Below are 21,368 nucleotides of genomic sequence, written 5' to 3'. Positions count from 1 at the left end.
GCATGCACAGTTGCGTCACCGCGGCGGGTCTCGCAGCTGGCAGCTGTGCGAAGACGTCGGCCTGCCCCGAATACTGCGGGAGGAAGCTGAGGCTCCATCCCTTCGCAGGGGCTGTACGCCTTTAAAAGGCCAGAGCCGTCGCGCGGTGCACTGTGGGAGAGGCCGAGCCCTAGCTGGATAAACACGGCCTGGCAGGTAGGTAGCGTCGCTCCGTTGCGTGTCTTGTCCTAGCCCCGGGGCCCTGGTCACCCCAGTGCCGGCCCCGCTGTCCCCCGCGCCGTAGCCCCCTCCCCCGACCTACCGGCTCGGCGCTGTCTACACGCGCCAGAAAGAAAAATCCCGGGAGTTGATCTCTTCATCAGGAGATCACGAGTTCATTTCGTTTGGAAATCATGATTTTTTTTTTCCCCCCCCTCATGAGAGTTGGTATTAGTGGAATCGGGCCCCCATGGAGGGGTGGGGCTGGACGGGCCCCAAGAAATCCCTGAAATGGGGCCAGGCCTCACTACAGAGGAAGCCCCCCACCCCACACTGGTCCAGACAAGAGGGGCCATGGGGTAAAATTCTCTCTTAGGAATTGTAACTAGGAAGCTGGAAGGCGCTAAATGTGGTGAATAAAAGTAAAGGGCAGTGATGTAAAACAGCAGGTTGAAATAGATTTTGTTCAGTTTTCATAATGCCAGGAATTGCCCTTTTCAGTACATGTGTACGTGTTCGCAAGGGAAAAGACAATGGCATCTGGGACTGTAATAGCCTCTACTCCTCCTGGAGGTTCAAATGATGTGGGCTTGGAAGAGCCAAAGAAGATGACAAGAGAGGACTGGAGGAAGAAGAAGGAGCTAGAAGAACAGAGAAAGCTGGGTAATGCACCAGCCGAAGTAGACGAGGAAGGAAAGTAAGTTTTACTTAAGGCATCAGTGTTACCAATGGGATGTAATTGTAATATTTCTGCTAGGGATGTTAAAGGGTAAATAATTAATTGTTAAGCCCGGTGGCAACCGGTTAGCTTACTGGTTGTTTAGTGTGCCCATCTGGCAGGGAAAGGGAGTAGTAATCCAGCAAGAACTGGAAGGCTGCAGGGCAGGGCGGAGGAAGGGAAGGGGTGAAGGGGGGAGTAGTACCCTAGCCTATGAGATTAAAAAGGAAAACAGCAGGCAGCCTAATGACTTATCAACTAAGCAATGAGCTGCTCATTCACAGGTGCTATTCCCTCTTTCCCAACCTTAGGGACTTCATTTGGGCTGTGTTATCTGCCTGGGCTTGCCACTGCCTTACCCACCTAAAAGGCCCCAGGAGTGGCTCCCAGCAGCAGCTGTGTTATCGGTTAACCGTTTAACCAATATAATTAGAAGGGGTTAAAAGGATAAAATATTTAAAACAATATTTACATCCCTACTCCCTGCTGATAGCCAAAGAAACTCATAGGGAACTTGCAGAATTACAATAACAGTGACTTAGTGTAAATTCTCAACTTTGTGAGTTGTTCTTTAGGACCCAAATCCTCTCCCTCTCCCTTCAGTAAGGGTAGAGACTCCTTTAACATAGAAATGATATTTATTTGGTATATGGCAAGTGAAGATGCCAGTAATAGATGGAGCCATGTAGTATTTTAGTGGTGGATGGGGGGGTTGGGTAGAAGATTTGTTATAATGTAGATTGTTCTTTACTTTCCTCTACTTCCATTTTACCTCCTTGCACAGCTAGAGATCCTCAGTTTTTTCACTGCTGAAGGGGGAGACTATAACTCTTTCCCTAAGATCCTGTGTTGTTCATAATACCAAGTCAAGTTACTCGGTTAGAGGCTGGATTTCAGCCCATGTAAATGGATTGAAATAAAGAGAATTATGGTCTGTTTAATTTGGCAAGTATAGACCAGTTATAAGTGTATTGAGAAGACCAATATCTAACACCATCTGTTACAAAAATATTTATACTAAATACAAAAAATGCTGTTTTAAAAAAAAGATTCCTATTCATGTTTTATATTGTTTGTATGTCTAAACATTTTCTTTTAAAATCTTTCTCAGAGATATCAATCCTCATATTCCTCAGTACATCTCCTCAGTGCCATGGTACATAGATCCTTCAAAAAGACCTACGCTAAAGCACCAGAGACCTCAGCCAGAGAAGCAGAAGCAGTTTAGCACATCTGGAGACTGGTATAAACGAGGGGTTCAAGAGGTAAGTAGAAACCTCTTGGTTATAGGCATTCCACAAGCATTCCACTAGACACCCAAGGGCAGAACGTGTTCTTGACAAAATTGTGGTGGTTTCTTTTAAGCCATGTTTCACCGTAGCCACCGTGCTCTTTGGGTAACTTTAGTATTGGGTAAAGTTTGCTTCGCCAACTATTGCACCAGTTAGGTTTCAGCTCAACCTCTGGGTCTCTCTCTAGACAGTCAGTATAGCTTAGCATTTATTGCCATTTGATCCTCTGTCTTGCTACAAAAACCTGTCAAGGATGTAAGTTTTTGGTGGTATAGCTGTCTTCCTTCTAGGAACTTAAATGAAACCATTAGCCTTTTTACTGGTAATTACTTTAAATAACTACAAAACAACATGGATTCAGTTTATATTCTGAAGAAAATTTTGGGAGCTTACTCTGACGTCATTGGATTCAATGGAATTTTGTCTGTCTCACTTCTAGTGCAGAGGTTCCTAAATATTTTCTTATTGCATACCCCCTTCCAGATTTACCAGGTACCTACATACCCCTGGCAGTATACATTTTATATTTTAAGCCCTTAAATGCTAATTATTATTCTAATGAAAATTAAATCCACCGCTACACAATGTCTTCTGTATACCTCCCAGATGTGTCTTGCATACCTCCAGGGGTATGCATACCACAGTTTGGGAATCTTGTTCTACTGCATCTTTCTTTATGGTTTCTCTACATTCATGATTAAGTAGGGAAGCAGAAGGAAAACCTCTTCTACAAAGCAGTCTTTGGTATTTGGAAATCACTGTAAATGCTTTAGATTTAAGAAACTTATCTTGTATGTACTTGTGCTTCATTTACTTAATTAGGCTTGTTTTCCTGATTAGGCAAAGCTGAGTACTGGCATAGTGGGCCAGGCATGCTACTTATATTCACACAGTGTTTGCTTTTTCATGTTTAGAATGCTTTAGCAACAAGATATCGCAAAGGGGCTTGTGAGAACTGTGGCGCAATGACACACAACAAGAAAGACTGCCTAGAGGTAACTTGGTGTTTGAATTTTTCTGGAAAGCATTCCTTTCAGTTCTGTTATGATGGAAATTATCTACTGAAAGGTATCAATTTAGATTTGTCAAACTGAAACTTAAGTTTTAACTAAAATTAAACTGATGCTTTTACTTGAATTTGTGAAAGTCAGCTCTTCAACATGCTGTTTGAAGACCATTAAAAGACTAACGGACCATTCAATTTGTGGTATATCTAAGGACATTTGTAGCTCAAGCCCTGTGTGTGAAAACAGTTACAGATAAGAAAATGATCACTTTACTCAAGCAACTCTCATCTGCCGCCTCTATGTCATTTGTTTAGTTCTTTTTAGTAACTGTTTTAATTTTAGTTCATGTTCTGCCTGTATTGCTTTTTTTTTTAGCTCTGGTTCTATTAAAATCAATAATAATATTTTAAAGCTACTCATTAATATCTATTAATGTGACATCAGCTTGAAATCTTATTTGCTGGGGTATGTGCAGATCCTATGACTTCAAGAGGAGGCTTGATAATTACCTAGCTGAGTTCATATGAGCCCAGTATTCTCTCCTGCCCAGGACTTGAAGATCTACTTGGGTCCCTTCCGACCCTACATCTATGAATCTGTGTGGTTTTTGGCGGGGGGGGTGTTCTTTAAGTAAAAAGTACCTTGCATCTGAGTCTCCAGCCCAGTTTTGTAGACTATAATCCTGTTTCCCTTTTTTGAGCATTTTTGCTTTTTCTTTAGCCTTCCACTGTCAGTATGCTATAATACTGAGGCAGCAGTGAAAAAATTACAGGAAATTACACACAGCTAATTAGCTAAACTTTCATCTTGCAAAACCATCAGTGTGCAAAGGTGTTGCTTATTTCCCTTTCAGAGACCCAGGAAAGTTGGAGCAAAATACACAAGCATGAACATTGCTCCAGATGAACATGTACAGCCTCAACTGATGTTTGATTATGATGGGAAGAGAGATCGTTGGAATGGTTATAACCCAGAAGAGCATATGAAGATTGTAGAAGAATATTCTAAAGTTGACTTGGTATGCAGAAATTTTATTTGGATGGGGGTGGTTGTTTTTAAGCCCCAAACAGCCCTTTTGACTAGACCTTCTGAACTCTGTAGCGCTACTGCGTGATGTAGAATATGTATATTTGGTGGTTCAACAGGAGAAATTTGTGGAAGTGAAAACTCAAAACAGGGAGTTGTGTTCTAGTTCACTCTGTAAATTGAGCCTCAGGTCAGAGTTGTTTGCAAATACTTCTTAGTATAATTTTGAAAGTAGCTAATATGGAGATGGACTGCAGGTGACAGAAGTTTGATTTTAGTGGAGAAGCTACTTTAGTCTTGTAATTACTGTTTTTGAATAGGTGGCCTTTCTTAACTGTGTATATGCATGTGCTATACAGAAGCATGAAGTAGATTGGGTAAGATTGGGTAATCTCATTTAAAGGCCTTTTAGTGGAGAAGCTACTTAGTCTCTACGTCTTAGTCTCACGTCCTGGTGATTCTACTTCCTAATTATTTTGTTAATCATCTACTCTGTAATGCCATGAAATCAAGCTGCTACTTGCACACTTTAAAAATCCAGTTCTATACATGCAATTAGTGCACATGTTTTTTGCTCTTGGGTGTACCATTTGAATTTATGCCCAGGAGCATTTAACTCCAGGGCAGTCAGCTCTGGAGCTTATTCATGCACAGTTCATAGGACCCAGTTGGAGTAGCCCTGGCTTCTCCAACCAGGCTCAGTTTGCTGTGGAAGGGCTGGGTGGGGAAAGAGTGCTTCAGTATGGGGCTAGCCAGTAGGCAGTCCCCACACTGAAGCATCCTTATATACCAGCCAGCCGGGTCAGTGTCTACACATGCACTGATGCTCATGAAACAACTTCACAGCAGGGTAGTACTTGTAAAAACTAATACAGTAAACCCTGCTGCAGAGTTTTAGTTTCCAGTACATAATAGGGGTGTACCTGTAGATGCTAAGATATTTACTGCAAAGCTAATTAGTCAGCTGTACAGTTAAACATCTTGTGTTGACATGCTCTGTTTTGGAATTAATTTTCTGGCACAATTAGCAGCTGCTTATGAATACTTCTTTTTAGACGCAGCCACCTTTGTTTCACTTTACTCACCATTCTCAAAATCTGTCTAAACCATTTTTGAAAGAAAGCAATATAATTTTGCTTTATGCACATTAAGGAACATTGATTCACTCCCTAGTGAGTCACTGTCAAATCTTTACCAGCTTGAGTAGACCCTACCTCCACTGCACTGTAGTGCACCACCCCACCACATGCCTGCACAGCCCCAGACCTCAGCTGCCTTGCTTAGGGCAGGGGCAGGCAGCAAAAGCTGGTGAAGAACATGAAGATTCCAGGTGCAGCTAGAGTGAGGGGAGTGGAAGCTGGGCAGGAACCTGTGTGGGGAGGGGAGGAGGGTAACAGGTGGGCAGCACGTGGCCTATGGGCTGCCAGTTGGATCTCCCTGGACTAGGCTTTGATATTCACTGTGGGGAAAAAACATTAATGCTGAAAAAGCACTCTTTACAATTGAATGCTTATGATGTCAGAAAATGTAATTCCGGTTTTTGGAATAGGTGGCCTTTTTTAACTGTGTGTATGCATGTCCCGTACAGAAGCATGAAGTAGATTTGGTAGTCTCATTTAAAGGCCTAGACCAGTGATTCTCAACCAGAGTGGTGCAGCACCCTTAGGTGCCTTGAGATCCTTTTGGGGTGCTGCAGAGTGCCAGTTTGCAAACATGATTTGCAAGATAAACCCAGAGATTTTAAATAGGAATCTGTAGAGTTTAAAGCACTCTGATGTGTTGAGTCTTTGATTTCTTTGCAACATAATAACTTTTTCTACAGAAAGAGTCATTAAAGTGAAAACTAAGAGCTGACATTTTTTGAGGGGTGCCTTGAATCTATAAAGATTGAGAACCCCTGATCTAGACTTGAATGTCATCACATCAGTAGGCATATTGTTTTGGTCCTCTTGTCACTTCAGAAAGCAGTTGCTCACAACTAATGTTTGAACTTATACTTTTTGTGGGTTTTCATTGTAACTACATTTGTTCCTAAAATGTATCCAGGTTGTGCAAAGAGACTTGTTATCTAGGAGCCAACAGTTGAGGAGTATCCCATTTCCCTTCCTCAGTGGCTAAGTGGGGAGGGAGGGGGAAAGGGGTAGCCAACATTGAGGATTTGTATAAACTGACTGGAGCCAAACTGGGGCGCTGAGTGCTTAATGACTATCAAAACTGGTGATTATTTGCTGCCAATTGCTAGTTATTATGAACATTTTCTTTTTTTTGCTAACAAGTGATGCATTTAAAATTGTAAAGATGCCCAGACGAGCTTTGAATATGCTTTGCAAAAGATGATCATTAAAAAGTACTCAAAGTATTGCCATGCTATCATATTTAGGCCAAACGGACGCTGAAAGCCCAGAAGCTGCAGGAAGAGTTGGCATCAGGGAAACTAGAACAGGTGGTAAGTAAACAAAAGCCTAATGTATTGTCCTTGAAGAGAATGATGCTTCTTTCTCCTCTCTGTGAAACAAGCCATCTTGGCTATCGGATGCTTTTAGCTCAAACCAAATAATGAAGATTGTTTTAACAAATATTTCTTTTTTATGTGGTTTGAAACCTCAGCTGTGCAGTTTTTAGCATGCACCACTGATAACCCCATTCCCAAGTGCTGCTGCTGGGCCAGAACAGGAATTAGTGATAGTGATTTTTTTTTTCCACATTGTGCATATTTTTGCAGTAGGCATCTTGCATTGTCCTATATTTCAGCTTTTTGTGTGATATAACTATGCTAAAAGAAAAATGGACTTGTATTTGTGTACTTTGCATCAAGTTTAAAATGGCCTTGCCTTCATATCATAGGCAAAGTTACCCTACTTCAGTCCTGATAACCTATACTCTTGTTAGGGCAAGCAGAACATAGCTGTGAGTTAGAGGGGCATCTCTATGTTTAGTTAATTTTATTCAGAGAATAAAATACTTATTCATCCTCAAGATATTTTGTATTTTACTTTTTTCCTGTAAAATCTGCTGATGAATTGATTAGCCCACGCTTAGCATACACATGAATGAACTATATTCTCTTTGGTACCCACTTTTTTTTGCATCTAGTTCAGTTGTTAATACCAATGTTTATTTTATCTTATTTGGATTCCCTTTTTCTTACAGGTCTTGGCTTTGGTTTTTCTTGTTCTTACTTTTCTAATGCAAGGGGCTAGTGAATTAAGGCACTGATATGTCTTTAAATGCATTTAATATTCAAACTGTAAGCAGGGTAACTAACTTTCCATGTTAAAAAAAATAGATCACTAAGTGAGGTTTAGATTTTAGGATATAGCCTGTTTCTTCTCAGCCACAACAAACGCACAGAATTGAAGCAATTTTATCCTCTTGTTCTATAAATGGTACCATGATTTTTGTCGCTAAATGGCAGGGTAAACGTGGGGTCTCTTGTTTATCCCAGTGCAAGATATCCAGAGGTCACTCCATATTGGTTTCTGACATTAGGGAAGTGGTAGAAGGAAGCATATTAATGATGCTGGAAGGACGTTTTGGAGTGAGACAGGTTAGGTCCCTTCTACGAATCCTGATTTCTCTGGTAGCTATGGATCTTCCCACTTCACTGTTCCAGAAATTCTCAACTTTGAAGTCCATTGGTTCCTTTTAAAATACTTCAGCCAGCTTTCTCCTAGTTAAACCACAAGGTCTGGTGCATGAATGAAAAAGACTAAGCTGCTCCTAATTCCTGTTAAATTGTCATCAATTTCAGAACATTTAAACAAAAATAACATGAGCGGAGTTCTGGTGAGAGGTTAGTTTAAGTTGAAAGTAATAGAGTTTATTTTTAAATTATAGCGGTAGTCCATGGCCTAAAAGCCTTCATGCAGTTGTCCACCAGTTCAAGATGATTGTAGATTTGACTGGGAAAAAAATTAAATACTTCAAGATTTTTTCTATGTTGTGAGAGGCTTGTAAACTTAAAGGACATTGCCACGGTGGTCTGTAATGGATTTTGTTCCATAGTTATTTCACTTTACCTCCAACAAGACTTCTTATGCATTAAGCCTTCTTTGATTGCTTTTTCCAACAATTCCTTCTGCCTTCTTCCCCCTCCCCAACATTGTGTATTCTCTGGTGATGTGTTCTTTGTTTGCTGTAGAATTCCCCAAGACACCAGTGGGGAGAAGAGGAACCAAATTCACAGACAGTAAGACACTTACTAAATGTATTGCACCACAGGGAGAAAGACCATTAGCTGGAGTAGGAGGGTATAGAACAGGGGTCAGCAACCCCTGGCATGCGTGCTGAGCATGGCACGTGAGGTCATTTTGCTTGGCACGCCACACCCAGTCCTGGTCCGGGTAGCTGGTGCCAGCGATGGAGCCTGGGCTGCTCCCAGCAGGGCTTGCAGCATCCCAGTTGCCTGCTGGGAGCAGGCTAGGATCCTGGCTGGCGGCAGCAGCTCCCCAGAGCAGGGGTGGGCTACAGCCGGGAGGCTCCAAACAGCTGTGCCGGGCTCCGGCATCAGCTCTGCACTGGCGCGTGCAGGTGCACCTCAGAGCAGGTGGTGGGGGCAGGGCCTGAGGCAGCGCAACCCTGGTCTCTCCCTTCTCCCAGCACAGAGGTGATGAGCCTGGTGCAGCTATTTGTAGCTGGGATCCTGATCTGCTCCCAGCAGGCATCTGAGATGCTGCAAGCCCTGCTGGGAGCAGCCCGGGCTTCAGCAGCTACCCAGAGCCAGGGTAGCTGCTGGCAGCCACAGAGCCAGGGCTGTGGGGCAGGGGCTTTGGGTGGGGGGCACAGGGCAGCAGGGCTGGGGGCAGGTGCTTTGCGGGGGGTGGGGTAAGGGGCACAAGCAGGGCATCCTGCCATGTACCCCTTGCCCTCATTTTGTTTTTCTGCCATGCTGGCACTCTGGCACCTTCCAAGGTAGGCATTGTGGTGTTTTTTGGCACTCCAGCCAGAAAACGTTGCCTACCCCAACCTAGAAAGTGGTTGGATCCATGCCACCCAAGGATTTACCTAGGCAGGACTTGCTTGCCTTGCAGCTTGTATGCACAGAGTATTCCTTCTTTTAAAATCTTATTGTAATACTGAAGTTGCCAGGCACAAGAATAACTTAACTTGTGAAAGAAAATCCTAATGCTATGTTAGATGTGCTGTCTAAAATAACTTCTTTTAAATATTATCACAGTTGTTTAACTCATGATCTTATAAGAGGAAATGGAAATCCTCTAACATAATCACTTCTGAATCTTTGAAAGTAACTTCAGAATAGATTACAAACAACCACAAAAAATTGCAATGCTAATTTTTAACTAGGGAGTATTTTTTCATAAAATCATTTGTAGAACATGAAGTCCATTGTTAATACTTATTTCTAGATTTAATACCCATCTTTTACTTAGTTGATTTCTGCTTTCGCTTTTCAGGAACGAGATCATAACAGTGAAGATGAGGATGAAGATAAATACGCAGATGATATTGACATGCCCGGACAGAACTTTGACTCCAAAAGACGTATTACAGTCCGAAACTTACGTATCCGGGAAGATATTGCAAAAGTAAGCAGGAGCAAATGACTAGAGTTGATGTTAGAACTCAAGCATGAAGCAAGAAAATTCCATTTCTGAGGAAAGAATAGAAGGAATGCAGTTGTTTCAGGATGTTTTTATACCATGAACAAACACAAAAGGCTATAAATCCAGCTTGTGCCAAAATCTATTTTTTAAAATCTTCTGCAGCACAGAAGCCAGTCACAATGTGAATGCCATCCTAGCTCTGCCTTAATTTGGGGGAGTAAGAGGGAAAAGAGTGGAGTAAGGGGGGAAAGCTATGATCTTGGTTATCTCTTTTTAAAGACTGGAGTTACTAGCAGCTGTAGATGCATAGTATCTAGTGCTTTACTTTATCCTCTCCCTGGATGCTTTTAACACTTTGCAGTCTGTTGGAATTCTGCACATATTCTAATTGTTTGTGGGGGGGTTGTTTGTTTGTGGTTTTTTTTAAGTACTTGAGGAATCTGGATCCAAACTCTGCCTACTACGATCCTAAAACGAGAGCGATGAGAGAGAACCCGTATGCTAACACCGGCAAAAATCCAGATGAGTAAGTCAGAAACAGGAGTTGGGCCCTTTCTAACAAAACAAGATAAACTAAAAATGCCCTTATTAACCTTGTATCACCTCGCAGACTTATGTATCTTGCTACTAATGAGGCATTAAGCAATTATGGATAGGTAGAACTTCTTAATAGAACTTTTTTTTCCATTTGTCAGCTAATTTTCCCGTCTCGCATACAAGTTGATACAGCAAAAGGCTAATCATTACTGCTGGTACTTGATTTAGGTAAATTTTGGTCTTTGTCCTTTGGGGCACAGAACAGACTTTGCATTTTGTGTGTAAGAACTGTAAAGTAGGCAGAAAAGCTAATTATAATTGACAAGTGTTCTCTCATGTCCTAGAAATGATATTTCATAGACATCATCATCTTCAGGGCTGGAAGGGACCTCGGGATATCAAGTCTAGCCCCCTGCCCAAAGGGCAGGAAGTCAGCTGGGGTCATAGGATCCCAGCAAGATAAGCATCCAATTTACTCTTGAAGGTGTTCAATGTAGGTGCTTGAACCATCTCCGCTGGCAGACTGTTCCAGACCTTGGGGGCTCGGACAGTAAAGAGATTCTTCCTTATGTCCAGCCTGAAACAGTCTTGCAGGAGTTTGTGACCGTTCGACTTCGTCATCCCTTGGGGCACTCTGGTGAACAGACGCTCCCCCAGATCCTGGTGGTCACCCCTGATAAACTTATAAGGGGTTCAGATCACCCCTGAGCCTACGCTTTTCCAGGCTAAAGAGTCCCATGGCTCTCAGCCTGTCATCGTAAGATCTGTTTTCCTGACCTCTGATCATGCGCGTGGCTCTCCTCTGGACTCTCTCAAGCTTCTCCACATCCTTTTTGAATTGTGGAGCCCAAAACTGGACGCAGAACTCCAGCTGCGGCCTCACCAAGGCCGAGTACAAGGGGAGAATGACGTCCCGGGATTTGCTCGAGAAGCATCTATGGATGCAAGCCAGCGTTTTGGTCGCTTTATTAGCCGCAGCATCCCATTGCAGGCTCATGTTCATCTTGTGGTCAATGATGACCCCCAAGTCTCTTTCTTCTGTAGTGCTAGCCAACGTAGCACTGCTGAGCCTATAAGGATGCTGCAGGTTTTTCCTCCCAAGGTGGAGAACCTTGCATTTTTCGGTGTTAAACACCGTCAGGTTCTCGTCTGCCCATTTGCTGAGCTTGTCCAGGTCAGCCTGGATCACCCGCGTATCTTCTGGCGTGGATGCTTTGCCCCAAAGTTTGGTGTCATTGGTGAACTCGGCCAGTCCACTCCTGACTCCAATGTCCACATCATTAATGAAGATGTTGAACAGTATGGGTTCAAGGACAGAGCCTTGAGGGACCCCACTGGTCACAGGACACCACAGTGAGTGACTGCCATCAATTACATCCTCTGGGTCCGACCATATCTGTAGATTTAAGTGATATGTTTACATATACATTTCAGTAGTAGCTTGTTTTACAGTTGTTTTTCATTCTTGACTTGACATTTATCACAGCAGAGAAACTCATCAAATTGGGATAATTTTTTTTTCTAGAAAACCTAATCTGAAACTTGGCCCTTCCAGCAGGCATTTAGGACACTGGAGAACAAATGTGTTTAAAAACACCAAAAATACCATGTTTACATGAATCTAAGACACGTTCCTCCCCCCCCCATCAGCATGGCGGTGGGGGGAGGGAGGAAAGCCCTTCATGAATCTAAGATGAACAAAGTGGAGAGGGGGGCTGCTGCAGCTCTGACTGGCCCTGGCCCCAGATTGGTGCCAGTTAGAGCTGCAACAGCCACTTGCCCCCTTGCAGCTTCTTCCTCTCCCTTCCCTGCCTGTCCTGCCCTTTCATCCCCCTTCCTGTTGGGCACAGTTCAGCTCCAGCTTCGACTGAATTCCTTCCCAGGCATGGAGCACATGGAAACTCTGTCCCCTGCAGTAGTGCCGCTACTATTGCATGGCCTGGTAAGAGTAGCAAGGGCTACACTTCCAGGTATTGTGTTCCAGGGAGGGAATACAGCCTGAGCAACATCTGACAGTAAGCAGGAGGGAAGAGGCAGAGACCAAAGGGATTGGGGGGGGGGGAATAGGCAGCAATTGGGTAACTGGGTGTGGTGGGGTACAGGAAGGCTTCAGTGAAACGTTGGGGGAAGGGACAGAGAGGCCAAGTGGGGTACCTAGCCCCACCCCCAGCCACTACTTTACCTATTGTAGCAGCGAGGTGGGGTGAATTTAAGACAACCCTCTGATAATTGGATTGTATACCTGGAAAATTTATAACAAATTTATGAATTTTTCCATATGGACTAATTTTGGGGGTGGGAGGTTATCTTATTTGAGTAAATACAGTAGTTAGTTGTCTGACTTTACAGTGCCACAGAACATCCTCATAAAAGAAAAGCTATGTTGAAATAATATGGTAGGTAGCATTCTGTGAGTAGTGGTGGTGGCGTGTCCTATCAAGCAAGAGAGCTTCATGGTTAAAATATGCAAAGAAAAAGAATGAAACCATTTGTGTGTTTTTAAAAAAAAGTTACATAAGCATTCTTTTGTTATAGGGTTGGCTATGCAGGTGACAACTTTGTTCGTTACACTGGAGATACCATTTCAATGGCACAGACTCAGTGTAAGTGTTTCATTTTGTCATTAAAATCATTCTCTAAACATTTTAACAGTACTCTGTTTCTCTTCCAGAGAAGTGAATTTCCTGTAGATAATTTGGAAACTTGGTCATGTAATGATTTTTAGAAAACCCAAATAAAGGGTGTCAGTCTGAAAAATGTCCATCAGATTTAAAATGATTATTTCATTGATGTCTTTTACATGTACAGTGTTTGCTTGGGAGGCTTATGACAAAGGTTCTGAAGTTCATCTTCAAGCAGATCCTACAAAGCTAGAACTTCTATACAAATCCTTCAAAGTGAAAAAAGAAGATTTCAAGGCACAGCAAAAAGAAGGCATTCTAGAGAAGGTAAAATAAACAACACTGTTGAACAAGAATTCTGTAGACGTTTGGACAAGCCTGGGCTTTTCCCTTTTTTTTCTTACTACTGTTCAAAACTCCAGTATTCTAATATAAAATATAAAATTATGTAGTCTTTACCCGCTGGATCCTAGTAAGTTAATTTCTGTAGTCGCTAACTGTAGTTCAAGGGTCTGTAATAGAGCCGTGTAAAGCGGGCAGTATTCGATTTGGATTTTGCCCGATTTGGGGGGACAGTGATTCAATTTGCTGATTTGGATCACTGTCCCAATTAGATTTGGCAGAAACTGAAGATTTGATTTGGAGAATCAGCAATTCGGCTGTAGACGCAGCTTTATATGTGTGTTTCTACATACCTTAAGGTACCAGGCACAGCTCGTGAACTCTGAGATGGTGGGGCGGACAGAGCGTCCCACAGGTCTACTTCTGGGCCTGCTGCTGAGTGGACGGGGGGGGGGGACCCCCTGACCCAGGAGGCACCAGTCATTGAGCTGTGGGGCGGGAGGTCCCCCACGCATTCCACAACAGACCTAGAAGTGGACCCGAAGTACTTCTGGTCCACTTCTAGGTCCATTGCTGAGTGCTCAAGGGGCAACCCCCTGCTCCCATGGGACATACTCCATCCGCCTCAAAATCTCAGCATTCATGAGCCACACCTGGTAACTGGCGGTATGTAGAAAAAACATATAAAACTGTGTCTATGGTGAAATCGTCTAATCTTTCCGAATCAATTTGGAGACTTCCGATTCGATTCAGAGCGATTTTTAATGGGTCTCCTGGTTCAGTTCGGAGATTCGGCCACCTAATTGGGCCAAATCTCCTCAACTGAATCGGTGACTGAAGCTCCACACAGCCCTAGTTTGTAAGTCTCTTTCTCTCCCTGTCATCAGGGACTTAGCCCTAAACTGTCAGAAACTACCTGGATTGACTCACCACGGGTGACTCGATCTGTCGTGTCCCCCCCCTCTGCCATGGGCTTACTGGCCAGACACTGCTCTTCAAGCTGCTGGGCTGCATTCCTGGCCATGTGCATTCTGCAAGCGATTACCAATTTTAATGTCAATTTTCTGTTTATCAGTGGCAATATGATATGGACCAGTACATTGGTGCACCTCTATTAAAAATAGATATTTTTGGAAAACTGAAACCTGGATTGTTTTGTATAAATGTTGCAAATATATTTTTCTGGCTCATGCAAGAGGAGTAGTACTTTTCAAAATCTGAATTTGTAGGCTTTTGGTTTTGAGCAGTTAATCTGACCTTTTATTGCCATCACATTTAATTAAACAACTCAATAAAAACAAATCCTCCAAGTAGATTCCAACTTTTGTTGTTATCAAGAATAATTAATATAGCCGTATTTTTCTGTATTGGGATTACACTTCTACTGGCGTAGAAAGTCTGTGATTATAATGAGGAATATCGTTATGATATTATGGTATCTGTTTTAAACTCAGTAACAAAACATTATCTTTATTTAGCAAATTGGAAAAAAGCATAAAAATTGAAGCAATCCGCTTTGTTCAAAATGTTATGTAACTCCACAGGGAAATGTGGTGAGATGATGGGTTTGAAATGCAAATTTATCTGCAAATATCATTTTATGTTTGCAACAAGGTTTTAAAACCATTGTTTTTGTTATAGTATGGAGGACAAGAACATCTCGATGCCCCACCAGCTGAATTGCTGTTAGCTCAGACAGAAGACTATGTAGAGTATTCTAGACATGGAACAGTCATCAAAGGACAAGAGAAAGCTATTGCTCGCTCTAAATATGAAGAGGATGTAACGATCAACAACCATACGGTAAGCAAAGCTAATTTCCGGCTTAATTAGAGGAAATATGATTAGATGCTACTAGGACAGTTGTACAGTAACCAAAACAATAACTATATTGCTTCTTCCCCCACCCTCTTTCCCAGCTTGAATAGCTCTAATGGAAAGTACGTGTATGAATCAAGGGAAGGTTATAGCAGAGAGATTCAGCAATCCAAATGGCAGTTGTGCTTCCATAACTTGACTCATAATGGGCACTGGGCATCGTGTTTCCTGTTCTTGTAATGTAATATATCAGACGTGCTTTTCAAAACTTTCTTTCTTCTGTCTTTGGGTAAATTAGTGTTATCTAGAAATGCTGCCAACAACATCATAATAACTCTGACAGCTCAGTAATTGCTTGGTATCGTTTTTTTTCCTTGCAGTGTATTTGGGGTTCATACTGGAAGGAAGGCAAGTGGGGCTATAAATGCTGCCATTCATTTGTCAAGTATTCCTATTGCACAGGAGAAGCTGGGAAAGAGATTGCTGTGAGTATTGCTTCATGTGTAAGCAACTGAACTTTGCATACTTCTATAAAGAATTGAGCTAATAAAATAACATGAGGCTAAAATGTGATGTTTGTCATTTGGAATGCATGTTGTGAGATCACACTTCCTCTTATCTTTATCATGCAGAATGCTGAGGCAGATTTGCCAGAGGAAGAATGCAGGGAGGAAGAATACATGGCAAAACCCAAAACACTGGTGGAGGTAAGTTGTTATCCCTTAAATGTGGGAAAAATATCTAGATAAAATGAGCTCTTTGTCATCTATCTAGCACTTTAAAAGATGAGGGAAGTACATGTAGTAACTATACTACAAAAAAGAGCATACGAGCCATTTTTCTGAGCCCTATTAGGAGGTTTTGTACTGGATTATTGTTAGCATTCAGTACTCATGAGCTAAGCTCTAAGATAGTTGATAGACCTTTGAGGCAAAGTATATTGGAGATGCACCTATATGACAGTAACCACTAGAATTTCAGGCTTAAGCTTTTCTACTATTTTTATACTTCAGATGCATCAAGAAAAACAGAAAGAAGAGAAGAAGAAGAAAAAGAAGAAGCATAAGAAGAGCTCAAATTCAGATAGTGATGGTGAAGAGAGAAAGAAACAAGAAAAACTGAAAAGGGTAAGTTTATTGTTGAACAGCTATTCTTTGTTTCTGTAACTGAAAAATTAGGTTTAGCTGAGATCTGCCAATTAATATTCATGGCTTTTCATCATGGGTCTTGTAATATTATGCATTATTTTCCTTTGCTGCTGAGCTGAAGTGGTTTTCAGTGCTTTGACATTTGAATTATGAGCAATAAGAACTCCATCACAGTCTTTCTGCTATTTGTATCAATTACTTGACATATTCCACGAGAGGATAAATCTTGACCCTATCCTGCAAGTGATAATACACAGGTGGATTTACTGCATTTATACAGTGTCTCAGTGACATCACTAAACACATCACCACTGAGCTGTGGATTGGAGCTTTAAAAGTTGCATGCTGTGCTTCAGCCACTTTGGATGCTGACAGATATAGGAGTGGGGAAAAACGGTACTTTACTGAAAGAGAAAGCATATTAGTTTGACTCAGTTCCGCAGCATCTGTATAGATTGAGCACTTCAGCGGGGCTTTTTGGCATTTTTATCTAATAGCTGGTTCAGTCAAAAAGCCCTGCTGAAGCTGCCTGATCTATACAAATGCAGGGTGAACTGAGTCAGACTGACACATAGTGCCTCTTCTGAGCATGTGCTGTGCTCAGTGCAGGGGCATGCCAAGCTTAAAGTAAATCACTGTTTGTTGCAGGGGGATGGTGCGGTATTCTGTCTGTTTACAGCCTTTTTGGTTAAACAACAGCCATAATTGAACAGCAGACAGCAGCAGTGCACCAAAGAAAGGAATAGCTTGCTGTGGCATTTTTTTGTTAATTTGCTCTGACTTCAGTTTTAAAAAGTGCTTAAGTAACATTCAGTGACTTCAAATAGTAACTTGTGCTGCTAGATCCTTTAGCTGCCTTTTTAAAGTTCCAACCTGCACACCCATCCACTTGAAAATTATTGTACTTTAACAGCCTATAGTAGTGGTTTTCAACCTTTCTAGACTGGAAACACTTCTTGGAAAATGCTAGAGCTTTGAGTTTTCATTTGTTTTTTTTACCATAGAAATTTAATACAGCAGTATTTCTGTTGTAACAAACTCAGAAAGACCACAACAGGTCAAAACGTTATTAACATTATGGCTTCCCGTTTGAAATCTCTGGGTTTATTTTGTGATTGCATGTCTAAAATTGCTAACATTGTATGGCACAGCCATGGCACCCTGATTGAGAATTGTTGTCCTGTGGTTATACTATGTATATACACTGTGAATAAACTGGCAGCTAATTAAAGTGCGGTTTAAATGCTAGCTTGTTTTTGCATTAGAAGTTATAAACCTGAAATGTGTAAAAGAAGAATAAGCACTAGCTTTGTTGTATGGTTTTGGAGTATGTGGTGTACCTTTCTGCCTGATTGTTGGCTTTTTACAGGAGTAGGATCTGATGTGTTCCTCACCTTCTTTTTGCTTTCGCTTCAGGCATTAAATGCAGAAGAGGCTCGTCTCCTCCATGTTAAAGAACTCATGCAGTTAGATGAGAGGAAGAGGCCATATAACAGCATGTACGAAGCCCGCGAACCAACAGAGGAAGAAATGGAAGCTTATAGGATGAAACGGCAGAGACCAGATGATCCTATGGCTTCCTTTCTCGGACAGTAATCATATGAAAAGTATTCCAACATGCAGGACTGGCTGTCAATACATGATACTTAGGGAGCAAGTATCTAGAATTTTGGTTATTTCCACATTTCTGTGAAATGTTGCAGAAATGGCACTTTTTAACAAGGGAGAGGTCAGTGAGTGGTATTTAAAACAAGTGCTTTCAGGCTTATTAATGCTATGTGGGGTGCTTTTCTTTCTTTAAGTATATTTAGTATAGACTCGATGCTACTGAAGTATAAGTAGTAGACGACTGCTTTAAGTCCCTTGTACCAGTACAGTATGAAGGAAGAGACTGTACCTAATTGAACTGGCCAGCAGGTGTCACTGTTTCAACACAAAAATTTCTGAATATCTAACAAGTGGTGCCTAGACTATCATCACTGATGGGTCTTTTCCTGCAAATGGCACAAAGTGGAAAATAGAATCATTCTTAGTCATTTGTCATACCCTATTTTGTGAATGCAGAATGTAAAAACTGATCTGCTGTGATGTGTAATGACTGGTTAAATTGAATGTAAAGTTTTAATGCTGTCCATTTAATGGTTGTACTAAAAAGGTTAAGAAAAGCTTATTCTACAGACCCTGAAATTTCTATTTTAATCATCAGTATACCCTTTTATACATATCCCTTCTTTGCCGGTCTCCACTGAAAATGCAATGTATTGTGAAAATTTGACCAATTTTTCACTGCATTCTAATTTTAGTAGACATGAATGCCATTCCAAGCATTTAGATTGTCCTGACATCAGTACTTGTCACTGTGGTGGTTTGACTTTGAGGAGAAATATTTGTATATTTCTTAAATGAATTCCATCTCTTAATCTGCAATATTAAATGTCAAATGTAAGGGCCAGTTTCTAGTTGTGATAATCTTGGATTAAATACAGGATATTTATACTGTTGGAAACATGATTTCTACATTTCCAAGGGGAGAGGTGCAAGACTTAGTTGAGAACTGCCCAGGGATAGAAGCATTGGATTTTCTTACTGGTGACACTTCCTACATAGCTTTTGGAAGTTGTGTAACCTCTACCAGAAAGCTACTGGGTTCAACTGATTCACATTAAGAACTGACTGTGCTGCAGGCACTACAGTCAGAGGGACTAAGTACCACAGAGAGAAGCTTATAACCAAAGTTTGTTAAATATGTAATTTATATAAATATAGTTCCTTTACAACTTTTTGCACTATAGTGCTATATTGGTCTGGAGTTACACAGCTATTCCCAACTGGCAAATACAAACAGATGTTAATAAAGTTTCCTATGGCCCTCCTATTTTATTTTTTATAAATAGAAGCCCTAATTACAGTGCGGAAATAACGACTTTGGGAGCTAATGTCTATTGAATCAGAAGAGTTGGCAGTGTGTGCTTATTAGGGCTGTATGAAGCTTCGGTCCCTTATTCAATTTAGCGAAGATTCAGCCCGATTAGGTGGCCGCATCTTTGAATCCCAATCAAATCAGGCGCCCCTTTAATCTTCCCGATCAACCCGATCAAATCGGAATCCTCTGAATTGATTGGGAGAGTCAGAAAAATTTGGTGATTCAGGCATAGACACAGCTTTAAATATTTTCTCTACATACCTCAAGGTAGCAGGCAGCTCATGAATGCTGAGATGCTGGGGCACATGGAGCATCCCACAAGAGTGTGGGGGGGCTCCCTAGTGCGCTTGGCAGCAGACCCAGAAGTGGACCAGAAGCACTTCCGGTCCACTTCCATGTCCACTGGGGAGCGTGCAGGCGTGGGCCCGTGCCCCCCCAGCTCAGTGACTGGTGCCTCCCGGGTCTGGGGAGGCAGCTGGAGTCCCCTTGTGGCTGACTGCTGAGCCGGGGGCTGCAAGGGGGCCCCCCAGCATCGTAGTGTTCATGAGCTGCACCTGGTACCTCAAGATCTATAGAAAAAACATTTAAAGCTGTCTATGTCCGAATCGCTGATTCTCTGAATTGGCATTGAATCTTCAGATTCGGATTCAGCCAAATCAAATCAGGGACACTGATCAAAATCAATGGATCAAATCGCTGTCCCCCGTTTGGGCTGAATCCAAATCGGAATGGAATTTCACACACCCCTAGTGCTTACCAATTAAATCATTTATGTTGCAACTTTCCACCTGTGAAGTTAGGTTGATAGCACATCAGTTTGTTTTGTGTTGCATGTTCCTGTTCCCACTGCACTACTGAAGATTCAGAACAGAAATCAATTGCTGCTAAGGTCTTGTTTTTAACCTTGTAGATTCTAAAGCATTTTGACTTGCAAGACAGAAACCCAGTTACAGGGTGGAATCATTAACGTATAACCAATGTGATGGGAATGAAAATATAAGCATAAGCATTCTTATTTTGCAAGTCACAGTTTTCTGTCACCTTAGCATAGAAATATCACCTTCTTTTCCATTGCCTTAATTTTTTTTTCCTGGCTCTCACTAGTGACTTAATGCTTTTATATCAGTTCTTCAGGGATGATAAAATGCAAGGCATCCAGCTGCAACCAATTATGTCTGATGTAACAGCTGTGGATCATATTTACATAGAATACTGTATTTTTTTATGTAATACAAACATACTTATTTCTTGCATGCTTTGTATGTGGTTTTCTAAAAACTACATGCTCACAAACTGATTACAATCTAATGTACAAGATATTCTGCAGAGCAGAATTGTGCTGTCTCCATTGTGGTTCTACATTAAAACTCCATGTGAAACTTCCACTGATCTTAGTGGAAGTGTCTCAGCTTGAGTGCAGATAAAGACAGTGTAAATATGCATGCAGGCCCTGGCTCTGCCCTTTAAATCAAAATAAAGATCAGTTTAGGGCTAGTAACTAATTAACCTGTCATCTTGGCCATCAAGCCTTAGCTGTAGATACAGCTCATAGGGGTGTGACTGTTGGTAACTGTTTTCTTCACGCTGTAAATGTGAAGGGAAGGTCTCCTTAGGTCCCCTTTTTCCCTTTCCATGAAAGGCAAACATCTCAAAGACCTGCCAGTGTAGCGTACACTATTCTATGAAACTTCAAGTTGCAGTTAGTGGGGGAAGAGGGAAATTCTTTAGCAAATGAATATATTGGTGAACTGCAGTTGTATCTGCATAGTGAGATGCTTTTAAATTTCTGAAGATACAAATGTACCTCTGTGTTCACGGCCTAAGAAATACATTGGCCTGCTTTCCCTTTGGAAGAAAAGATAACCCTCGGGGGGGAAAAAGTAATTACGGTTGGATTGTTCCTCAGAATCCAATCCTCTGAGATCACAAGAAATGCAAGACAGATCTATCTCTAAACCAATTGTGACAAACTAAATAAAAAACTACAATGAAAGATATGCTATTTATAGTACAGGAGTCAAAATACCAGCATGGATCTCAACATAGGGATTAAATTTGCTTTGTCTGCTTTTCTTGGCTTCACTATACAATATAACCGTCAGTCCACTCACTTGACTTGCTAGTGCAGAAAAAAATCCTTTTTCAAATTAATTTGAAACAAATTTTATATGTTA

The 21,368-nt window shown here is 41.6% G+C and overlaps 1 protein-coding gene across 2 annotated transcripts; it reads left to right on the top strand.

Moving 5' to 3' along the window:
* Positions 1–30: 30 nt before the first annotated feature.
* On the top strand, positions 31–20,577 carry SLU7 (spliceosome associated SLU7). 2 transcript variants are annotated; one of them, XM_090064762.1, is made up of 16 exons: positions 31–195; positions 772–895; positions 2,028–2,181; positions 3,123–3,203; positions 4,069–4,233; positions 6,622–6,687; positions 8,383–8,430; positions 9,656–9,787; positions 10,234–10,331; positions 12,878–12,945; positions 13,151–13,290; positions 14,947–15,108; positions 15,504–15,608; positions 15,756–15,830; positions 16,137–16,250; positions 17,688–20,577. In XM_090064762.1, the coding sequence occupies exons 2-16, from the start codon at positions 807–809 to the stop codon at positions 17,865–17,867; spliced, it is 1,677 nt and encodes a 558-aa protein (XP_089920888.1). In that variant the 5' UTR covers positions 31–195; positions 772–806; the 3' UTR covers positions 17,868–20,577. The 2 variants fall into 2 exon arrangements, with proteins under 2 accessions (XP_089920888.1, XP_089920887.1); XM_090064761.1 differs by having other exon boundaries at positions 47–195; positions 700–895.
* The last annotated feature ends 791 nt before the right edge of the window (positions 20,578–21,368 follow it).

The sequence above is a fragment of the Crocodylus siamensis genome, chromosome 10, assembly GCF_052110815.1.
Source record: "Crocodylus siamensis isolate JL-2025a chromosome 10, ASM5211081v1, whole genome shotgun sequence".
Taxonomy (NCBI): domain Eukaryota; kingdom Metazoa; phylum Chordata; order Crocodylia; family Crocodylidae; genus Crocodylus; species Crocodylus siamensis.
The sequence above is the reverse complement of the archived record's forward strand: the minus strand, read 5'-3'. Positions and strand labels throughout refer to the sequence as shown.

Excerpts from the sequence above, each read along its gene's own strand:
- SLU7 (XM_090064761.1), top strand. The coding sequence starts at position 732 with ATGGCATCTGGGACTGTAATAGCCTCTACTCCTCCTGGAGGTTCAAAT. Across the intron at positions 4,234-6,621 it reads AATATTCTAAAGTTGACTTG|GCCAAACGGACGCTGAAAGC; the intron begins GTATGCAGAAAT and ends TATCATATTTAG. Across the intron at positions 15,831-16,136 it reads AACCCAAAACACTGGTGGAG|ATGCATCAAGAAAAACAGAA; the intron begins GTAAGTTGTTAT and ends TTTATACTTCAG.